The 10,866-nt window shown below is 39.3% G+C and overlaps 1 protein-coding gene across 2 annotated transcripts; it reads right to left on the bottom strand.

The window, feature by feature from the left end:
- Nucleotides 1-2,844: 2,844 nt before the first annotated feature.
- LOC147230639 (mpv17-like protein) lies at nucleotides 2,845-9,144 on the bottom strand. 2 transcript variants are annotated; one of them, XM_086154482.1, is made up of 4 exons: nucleotides 8,442-9,144; nucleotides 8,229-8,299; nucleotides 6,325-6,354; nucleotides 2,845-5,879 (listed from the first exon to the last, which is right to left on the bottom strand). In XM_086154482.1, the coding sequence occupies exons 1-4, from the start codon at nucleotides 8,746-8,748 to the stop codon at nucleotides 5,664-5,666; spliced, it is 624 nt and encodes a 207-aa protein (XP_086010608.1). In that variant the 5' UTR covers nucleotides 8,749-9,144; the 3' UTR covers nucleotides 2,845-5,663. The 2 variants fall into 2 exon arrangements, with proteins under 2 accessions (XP_086010608.1, XP_086010609.1); XM_086154483.1 differs by having other exon boundaries at nucleotides 2,845-5,783.
- Nucleotides 9,145-10,866: the final 1,722 nt, after the last annotated feature.

Genomic DNA, 10,866 nt, shown 5'->3' with positions numbered 1-10,866 from the left:
AAATGAATTAAAACCTACTCTTGTGTACTAAATAATTACAGTAGTTTAGCAAGTTAAACAGACTCACAGGGTGAATTAGTTTGATACCTTGTACGACAATCTATAACAAACACAGGAGTGTACAAGACTGTCTCAGAAAATTAGAATATTGTGATAAAAAGTATTTTTTGTTTTTTTAATTGCCTCACAGAAGTTAAAGAACTTTATCACGATATACTAATTTTCTGAGACAGTCCTGTATACTCAGATGATTACACATGACAGTAGTTTTGTTCTATTAATATGTCAAATTAAGATCTAATAGAAATTTACGACTATATCTTCAAAAAACCAGAGCTGTGAATAACGATAGTATGATTACAAAGGATATCAATCTTCGAGGAAAAAGTTAAATATCTGTGTATACCACAAAGATTTATGTCTGAAATGATGATCTTGAAATATTTATCTCAGACTTTAAAAAGAAGTTATAATAGATTTAACATGATTCTTACAATCCAATAGTAATACAGACAATGGATAAAGTATATAATTTGTATGGTAATAAGTCCTACTCGCACCGGAAACAAATGTGACTCACTGCCAGCGATGCAGAGCAAGTTCAGTCATACAGGGATCAAATCGGCCATAGCAGGGGAACAGGTATCCCAAACTCCCAAAGAATTCCCAAGAGACACGGTCAAATGCCTTCTCATGTTCCACAAAGTAATTTTACACTGGTTGGGCTAAACCCCGCTGTCCCCACCCTGCAGACGTTATAGAGCTGTTCCACTGATACATGTACAGGACGAAAACCACACCGCTCCCCCCCCCAAATCAAAGGTTTGACCATCTGATAGACCCTCCACCCGGGACTCCGACGGACCTTACCTGGCAGGTTGAGAAGTGTGGTTTTGAGATGAGATGAGAACAACTTTATTAATCCCGAAGGAAATTGTTGTGCCAGAGTTTCAAGTAAAAACATAGCAGTAATAGACAATAGTGGAAAGGAGGAAGAATAAGAAATATAATGAAATATAAATTGTCTTAGCTGTTAGCAGTAACTACAAAGATTGAAGATTCCCTGCGGCTGAGGGAAGAGGAATTGAAAAGTCTGATAGCCTCAGGTAGGAAAGACCTCCTGTGGCGTTCAGTGGAGCTCTTTGGTGGTATCAGTCTACGACTGAAAGAGCTCCGACAGGACATCAACGTGGCATGCAGGGGGTGATGGATGTTGTCCATGATGCTGAGGAGCTTCCTCATCATCTTCCTCTCTGAAACCTGCACAACAGACTCCAGCTCCACTCCCAGGACGGATCCAGCTCTCCTGATGAGCTTGTTGAGTCTGTTGGTGTCAGCTGTCTTGAGCCTGCTGCCCCAGCACACAACAGCATTTTCCCCCCATCGTTGGAATACACTCTCCGATCTCTCTTCACAAAGGGTTCGGGTTAGCACCACTCCAGACTGCCAGTCGAGAGGCACTGTCCTCGACATCCACATGATGCCGCGGAGGCATGTCAACCTGTCAATCGAGACATACCCATGACATCCAGGCCTAGAAGAACTCCAGTCTAATCGCATTAACCGCAGGGGCCTTGCCACTTGCGTGCTTTTTAACCGCGTTGGCAACTTCAGCCCCAGATATAAGAGAGCCCATCTCAGGGTCCCTAGAATCTGATTTCTTATTGGATGGCACATTGGTGACATTGAGGAGGTTTTTGAAGTATGCTCTTCACCAACAAGCAACATCTCGAGCCAAGGTCAGCAGCGCCCCATCCCCACCGTGCAAGGCCGCTGGATGGTGGACCAGGATTTCTTAAAACCCATCCGGAAGTCATTCTCCATGGCCTCACCAAACTCCTCTAACACCTGAGTTTTTGCATCGGAAACCACTGAAGGTACATTCTCTTGAGCCTGTTGTTTTCTACCAGCTGCTTCCTCATGGGACTCCTAATTCTATCTCACTACATTCCTCAGCGCCAGTGTTCACCAACAGATTCAGGGGCTACCACCTAGAAAGGCACCGACTACCTTACCTGGGTAGGTACTCTGAGCTGATGGTCACTGCAGATGCAAACAAAAATCTGAATCTGTCCGGGTCCACCAGGCAGAGGGAGGCTACCCTCTCACCCACTGTGGCGAACCACAAGGTAAGGCCACCAGGCAGTGTGCCGTGAGTATGGTATGGTAACTCCTCTCAAGGAGACCCAAGCTGTGTGTCCAGGCAAGGACAATTAATTTGAACCTCTGGGCCTCCAACCCCAGCTTAAGTTTTTTGGCTGCCAGAGCTCATGTTCTAGAGCCGGCTGGTGACGATCCCAAAAGCTCCACCTCTCGGCTCACACTGCACCCGACGCCCTTGACCCCTCCTACAGGTAGTGGGCTTTTGGGGGCCACTCCAGAGGGGGGGCCGGTGACCCACATCAAGGAGATCATCATAGGAGATCCCCTGAGCCACAGTTTGATTGGTCCCTCCCCTGGGACCTGGTTGCCTCAGGTAAACCTACCAAGAGACAGGATAAGGTGATGGCTTGAGGATGGGTATATTTTCATGTTTAATGTAGAAAATAAACACCATTTATTTATCATCCATCCTGCTTCTCTTGCACACATGGTCCCAAGGGGGGTTCAACCTACAGTAATCCACTGGGTAGAGGAGAAGTACAGTGCACCTACCCTCATGCATCATCTCTGTAGGTCTCTCACCACTATAGGTCAGAATAAAGTACTGAAAGTATTAAAAATAAATATTTTTAATTGATCAACTGCAACCTTAAATACCGAACATCAAACCAATTTACATTAGTAATCATGGTATTAATTTAATCAAGAACAAAGAAAATTTATGAAAATATATGTATCATGATTCTTACATAATACTGTGTTTTTATGTTCCTAGTAGTGACTTTTAAATGAAGCTTCAAATCTTGTGTTCAGCAGCAATTGCTTTTAGCCTTTTCTAATCTCCATCTGATTTGGGGGAAGTTTGGTTTGCCAAGTTAGCAAAGGACAGTACATCTGTAAATGAAAACAGCGGGAGTAGTTTCATGATGTGAGATTTGACGTTTATACCCCTGGGGGTTATAGCAAGGGTAATTTCTGTGTGGTAAGTTGGGTCAGAGGTCACCACAGGGTCAACTTTGTCCCTTTCAGAGGGATTTACCGGGCCTGTCTGATCCTGCTTAATCCACACGCACAATCATACATCAGAGAGCTGCTAAAGACTGTCTCCTTTCATAATTTAGTTTTATCATGAATATTTCACATTATAAAGTAGTTTGTTGGAACTTTGCTGCCATGCATCAAGTCTTTGAAAATGAAAGTACAACGTAAGATGAAGTTTTACTTTTCCTGTTGCAGAGGTGTGTTGAAAAATATGTAAACATAAATTTGCATTGACCCAAATGTGTGTCAGCTGGCTTCCATACCAAGGTACAACTTTTTACAACATTACAGTTTGTGCATAATTGAACAGTACAATGGTTTATTAATATAGTATATATCATACAATTCATAATTGCTTTCTCATGCAATTTATCTACTATGCAGTATGCAAGACATGAATTGATTTTACATATTATATTGAAAAATAGGACTAGAGCTGATACATTGACCTGACTGTGTTAATATATGACTTGTTGAAAATTTCCACAGTCTAGCAAAATCCTAAATGTTGGAGTGACTTACTAAGTTGTCTCCTGATTTAATATTGACTTATCCTGATGGTAATTTCCAGAATATCATCAGATAGTAAAAAAAAAAAAAAAATAGCTCAAAAACTTAAAAAACTCTGCTGACACCATCCCAAACCTTCAAATAGATGAAATAACTTTTAAATTTTCCATTAAAATAAGTGATTGGGCAAAGTGTGTTTGCCAATATTACTGGGAACAAGACTCAATACAGAGTGGCGCTTTAGGCAAACAGTTGCTAATTTTGAGGTGTTAATGCTGCAGGGATCTTCTGTTACTATACTGCTGTGCCATTTAGTTAGGTTTAGACAACAAAATATTTAACGTATCAACAAAAACAATTTTTGTTCTAGTTTCAGTTGAACTTCTTACTACCTTTAGGTAGAAATAGGGATTGGTTTAAATAAACGAATATTGCCCAATCACAGTTAATAGGACTATTCCAGGGAATGCGATTTCATCCTAAATAACATGTTAAGCACCAGGAGAGATCAAAAATCTGATCCATAATGAACTAAAAACTTAAACTGTGAGAATGACTTTGGTTTATTTTGACCCATTCAACCTGATGGAATGTCTGCCAACCCCTTGTTGGAAAACATACTGTAAACCAAAATACTTTTTCAGACTTTCCTGTAGAAGAGTGATTATTACAGTACATAAACCTGCATTATTCCCATTTCTGTACCTTTTTGTACACACAATCACATAAAACATTACACGGCTTTTTTTACTGTGCTCTAAATGCTAAAATTGCACATAAAGATTTGTAACCGGCAAGTCAATTTAGAAATATGATAGAAGATATACAAAAGACACAAAAATGAATACATATCTAGTGGGATAGCTTTTGGATTAATATTTATATTCCTTCAAGTTCACTTAAGAATTAGCAATTACTAAAATGAAATGAAAGGACAACAGGTCAGGATACTTGTCTAGTTACAAGATTGAGGTATCTGAGCTGATGGCAACCTATTCAGCTGTTCAAGTATAGGACAGGTTTAAGAAATCAATGCTGCAGAGGTAAAATGACCCGGGACACAACACAAGTGGTATGCTAATTTACAGGAACACCCGATAATCCTTTTAACAAAATATTTACAGTATATTTAACTCGTGAACCTATCGTGAATTTACGTTAACAAAGGCTTAGATGAATAAATGCTGCTTCCGCTTGCTAAGCAAACTATCCGTGAACTCTAGCTGTTGTTATGCTATACAAATAAAGGCATTTCAACAAGAGATATGATGAGACATTCCTTTTTAAAAAGGCCAAAACTTTAATAGAAAATGACTCACAAAATGCTGGCGAAATGGAAGAAGAAATGAATTTACCATATTTTTGATCTTCTAGAGTCTACCGGATAATTCTGTAATATGTTAGGGAAAAAACTTTTACGAATATCATTTGTAATTTTCACTCATGAAGGCGTAGTAGTTTATCTGATAAAAAATATAGATTTGGTAAAAGATTAGTTATGCTAATTGTGAAATCACCAATTATTATGTTAATTATCCTGCTATAATGTTGTTTCAGGAGAGGGTAATTATGACAAGATGTTAACAGGTTTCACATAACAAAAAAAGATGGTTACGGTTTGCCCGAGGTCTCTTGAGTCTAGAACATGAATATTTATAGAAGTAAATCATTTGGCTACCATGTATTAAATAAAAGAAATGCCAAACGTTTCAGAGATGGCGTCTCTAAATATTAAACCAATAAACTCTCTCTTTTAGGTTTCCCCGGCGTCCGGACCCTGGACTTCCTCCCCAGTTGCCCCCTCAGATGCTTGGCCTGGTGGTCTGGTCACCGAGGGAAGGCACAACTGGTGTGACAAAGAGATGTGAGCTCGGTTATGATCGGCAAAAACAGAACCCAAACATCATCTTCCCTTAAATCATTTTAAATATATCGGATTCCACATTAGCCAGTGTTGAGCTTCTATAAAACATCTCAATAACAGCAGCAGAAGCCTTATATTCCCACTGTCAGTTTTCCCTTTGTATCCTTTGCTTTTTCCGGGCCAGCCGAGCCTGGCGCATCTCCTCAAGAGTCTTTCGAGGGTCCATAACGAAGGCCAGCGCTACGGCAGCGGTGCCATCTCCGTTCTGCCGAGAGAAACACAGGAAAGTGGCCCAGAGGAAGGCGCAGCAGCCCATGAAAGCCGTACGCATGTACAGCGGCATAAGGACAAAGTTCAGGAACTGTGGTGAGGACGAGAAAGGGTGATAACATGAAACTTTATAGTTATAACATGGACAAATATACATTCCTGACATTTTATAATTGCTCTGCAGTATGAAAAGATAAGGTAATCCTTATTTAGGCTCTCACCGGGGAATAAAAACCTAATTATGTCATCATTATTGATACCTCACAACCTTGCGTTAAATATCAGAATGGATAAATAGAAATCGTTACATATCCCTAAAATTGTATTAATAAACATTATAGTATAAGATAAATTTACTTTCAAATCATTAAAGCAGGATAACAATGTGTGTTATTTTATGTAAGACTTAAAAAGAGTGACTGAATTTCATTAATATGACTTTGAAAACTTTTTAGCTGTCCTTTGGGAGGTTTGTAAGCAACAGCAACAAGACAGATATGCACAACTGCAAAGCAATGATTGATTTCAGTTATTACCTGCATGAATGGCCAGTACATGAGTCCAGTCTGAAAGTGAAAAACAGAACACGATCAACCTTCAATGAATCTGACAAGTCTCTTTAATTCAAATAGCAGTAGCAGAGAAATATGAAATACAACAATGAACCGGTAGCCTCCTTTTACTTCGATAAGTTGAGCTTGGATCTACTTACATTTGATGAAAAATAAAACAGTTCATTCCAGCACAATGCACTAGAAAACAACACGTATTAAGACTTTTATCACATGAAATTTAGCCTTCAAGACTTTATCTTTAAAGGAGGATAGACTTTTGAGTAGTAGATTTCATTTGTTCGAAACAAGTTCAACATAAAAGTGGTAATAACAGATTGCTTACATCTGTACTAATATATAGTAAAAAAGAGCGCAAAGAGCGCAATATAATGGCTATTGACATTAGAAAGACAGTAACAACTTTTGCAAGTTATAGCTTTCTCATTACAGGCTTTTTTTCTTTAAGTCTTTTATCTAACCAAGCTCAAAACAAGATGCAGGAGGAGAGACTATATCATTATCCTTGAAATATTATCATTACATTTGAAATTAATACAAGTATAACAATGACACTAATATCGGGCTTGCACAGATATGCAGCCAATGAGATGAAAATTTTGCAGACCAAGATTTTACGATAAAATATAAAATGTAAGGAGTTACTAGTAGCTAAAACAACTATCTTGTGATGAAATTTGCACAACAACATGTAAATCCTTGCTGTGCATATGACAATAAACACTCTAGAAATGCTTTGAATTTATAATTTATGAATACGTATATTTATAAAGAACATTTCTCCAAAGTGCTTAAACAATGAAAAAGTAAGACTAGGTTTACATTTTATTAAAAAAAAAAAAAAAGCTTTCCCTTAGTTTCTATTCCACCTGTCCTGCTGTCAGGGATGAGGTTAGAAGTTTCCAATGTAACTTCTGCATGTTTTTAACAGCATGCAAACACATGACATCTCTTCATCTTCTCAAGCAAGTATCCGCAGTTCACTTTGTGTTGAATAATGCATTTCCTTATCCACCCTCTATCTTCCTCTTCTTCTTCTTTCGGCTTTTCCCGTCAGGGGTCGCCACAGCGAGTCAACTTTCTCCATCTAACCCTATTCTCTGTATCCTCCTCTCTCACACCAACTACCTTCATATCCTCTCTCACTACGTCCATAAATCTTCTCTTTGGTCTTCCTCGAGACCTCTTGCCTGGCAGCTCCAATTCCAGAATCCGTCTACCAATATATTCACTATCCCTTCTCCGTACATGACCGAACCGTCTCAATCTGGCTTCTCTGACCTAATTCTCTGACCTTCTCTGACCTTATCCACCCTCTATCACTGTGCAATATTAAACTCATCATAATAAGAATAAGAATAAGAATAAGAATAAGAATAAGAATAAGAATAAGAATAAGAATAAGAATAAGAATAAGAATAACTTTATTTATCCTGATGGAAATTGTTGTGCCAGTGTTTCAAGTAAAACATAACAATAATAAATAATTGGAAATAATAGGAAATTGTATAAACAGTATCTAAAAAAAGGTGGGGATAAGAGATACAAATAAAACTATATAAAGTGTCTAAGTAACAAGTCATATAAAGTGTCTAAGTAACAAATCATGTCGGATGAAAAGTTCAAAAAATATGAATTACACCACTGACGGATAATGTTATTGAATGAATTTACAGGAAAGGGAACTCGCTGACTTTTCTATCTGCTGGCTGTCGTGCTTCGAATGACCCCGCTTGCTCCCCCGGGCGCAATGCCCGCTGCACAGAAGCAGCAGTAACATAATCTGGGTTAATCTGGCTATGAGCTCGCAGCAGCTTCCCCTGAGAGGGGAATGCGACTTTCCTTTGGCTCTCTGCGGCCCTCCTTACCTTCCAGGTGTTGAAAAACTTCTCCCTCCAGTCCTCAAAGATATCTTCTTTTCCCTCCAAGAAGCTCACACCTGCAGAATCAGGGAGGTTTTTAAGGGTAAACCTTTGCATCCACTCCTCGGATGGTGTTTGCTTGACAGAAATCCTGTGCATGAAAGCTTCATGCACACTCGATCCGTGTGTGCCAAAAAAGAAAAAAAAAAAAAAGCTTACCGGTGTAGAAGACACTGGTGGCCAGAGGCGATGCAAAGCTTTGGTCAAGCAGGAGTTTCCGGAAAACCATCCCGGCGGATTTCCCGGGAAAGCGACGCTCCAGGACGCGTAGCCAAAAGTAGTTGAAATTGCCATGAAAAGTGATCGCCACGATGGCCACGTTACGCGTGTGTTTCCAGTCCATGCGCTCTTTCTGCGCGATGAGCTGATGGACCAGATCGCCGCCGGCGAACAAGCACCCGTACAGGGTGACGTTGGCCAGCCAAGGGAAGCGTTTGGCGGCTTCTCTCAACACAGCTCTCCTCATGTCGGCTCCTTGTGACGGGATGCCGGACAGACTTTCAGATCCCCACAATTACAACTCAAACATAGCGACTAAAAAAAAAAATAAAAAAAAAAAAAATCAAATTGTACTCTGTGCTCGACTAGCAGGCGGGGGGATTACACGTTTCCACCGACAACGGGAATATACATCATCAGATTTCGCAAGCAGAAATGCAATCTACTAAGAGCCCTCCGGTTGGATTATTTGCGCTGTGCGTAAAACCTGCCATCACTTACTTCTCTTGGAAAACAGTCTCTCAAAAGGGTTGTGCGTAAAATCTGCCCAACTAAAGTATGATGCATTTAACCATGTCGAGACTTTCAGGACATGAAGAAGCTAGATTATTCCGTCGGTCCTGACTCTGCGTGCCTCTGTCGGTCAGTCAGGTTGCACTGCAACAAATCCTGCGGTCAAGCACTAATCTGATGGGCTGTTCCAGGCCGCCGGTCACACATCACCGCCTGTAACCGCACGCTGACGTCACAGCGCCAGTTTGCGGTGCGTTGTTGTGTACGGGACTGTCAGAAAATTAGAATATTGTGATAAAATTCTTTATCTTCTGTAAAGCATTTGAAAAAAAAAAAAAAAAACCTTTTTCATGATATTCTTATATTTTGAGATAAGATAAGATAAAATAAGAACAACTTTATTAATCCCGAATGAAATTGTTGTGCCAGAGTTACAGAAAATATAACAGTAATAAATAATAAAAAGAAAAAGGCAGAATTAGAAATAAAAATAAACTATAAAGTGTCTCAGTGAAACTATAAAATGTCTTAGTAAACAAGTGATAAAACTATAAGTGTCTTAGTAACAAGTGAGGTAAGGAGTGCACAATAGTATGATAAAAGGAAAAAATGTAGTGTAGCTGTTATGAAATGAAATATTGCACAGTTCTGAATATTGCAATATTTCATTTCATAACAGCTACACTACAATTTTTATGGATTTATGAGTTTTTAATGAGATTTATGAGATTTATGAGTTTTCTTGAGATGTAAGCAAGCCATAATCAGCAATATTAAAATAATAAAAGGCTTGCAATATTTCAGTTGATTTGTAATGAATCCATTTTTGTTTTTTTAATTGCATTACAGAAGATAAAGAAATTTATCACAATATTCAAATTTTCTGAGACAGTCCTGTAGTTTCACCAGCAGCTCGCAAAAGACATTTTAAAGTTGTTTCAAATAGTCTGGTGTGTTTCTCATGTTCTTTTTATCACACTGGCAATTTGCCAATCATTTTAAAAAAACTCAAAATGAAGAAAAGCAACAGTCACTTTGGCAGAAAGTGTTTCTAATGAAAAATGGCAAGCAACCTCTAGCCACTTTTTGGCAAAAAAAAAAATACCCGTGAATGACCGACAATTTACCAAACCCGAATGGAAAAAAGTTGGCCTAGAAAGTGGCGCCATTCTGAAATAAACAAGAATTCCAAAAAAAAAAAATAATCATTAACTCCCTTGGAAAAATCAATCTTGGAGTTTGACAGGAGCAAAATATGTTAAATTAAACGATTCTGCAAAATGTATTGTAGCGTTTTAGTCTGGGAAACACACGGGTTTAATAAGCAATAGCTGTTGTTGGCCACAGCCGCCACACAAGCCTGCAATACTGTTCCAGCCCAAATCCAGGAACAATTAACCCTGGAATTCCTTGCACCCCAAACCATACCCACAAAATTCCCAGCAACCCAAAAAGTCACACAGAAAATAAGCATCAACATCAACCCCAACATTCGTGACTCGCTCAAGTATTAAACAAAAGTTAGGAACCTTCCTCCGACGAAGAAACTATAAGTGTTTGAGTAGGGTGCAACAAGCAGGGCTTAAAGTAGCAGAAAACTGCATGTAGTGGTTAACAAACACACACACATACTGTATATAGTATGGAGATTGCGATCAACAACAGCCAATTTCTTACTATTTCATTGCAGGGGTGACTCATTTATCAATCAGTCAATCCAAGAACCAAACTGTGTCACGTTCTGGTCTGCAATTCTACTGGCCAGGATCCATCAAGAGGGTGAGTCGAGGGCCAAAGACCAACCCCAGGATGTCACCCCAACAACCCTGCTGGGAGAGTCTCTGTGTAGCCT

This window comes from Fistularia commersonii, chromosome 10 (assembly GCF_037954325.1).
Source record: "Fistularia commersonii isolate RoL2024-O1a breed Wild chromosome 10, RoL_Fcom_v1.0, whole genome shotgun sequence".
Taxonomy (NCBI): domain Eukaryota; kingdom Metazoa; phylum Chordata; class Actinopteri; order Syngnathiformes; family Fistulariidae; genus Fistularia; species Fistularia commersonii.
Note: the sequence above shows the minus strand (reverse complement) of the source record. Positions and strands in the feature narration are given on the sequence as shown.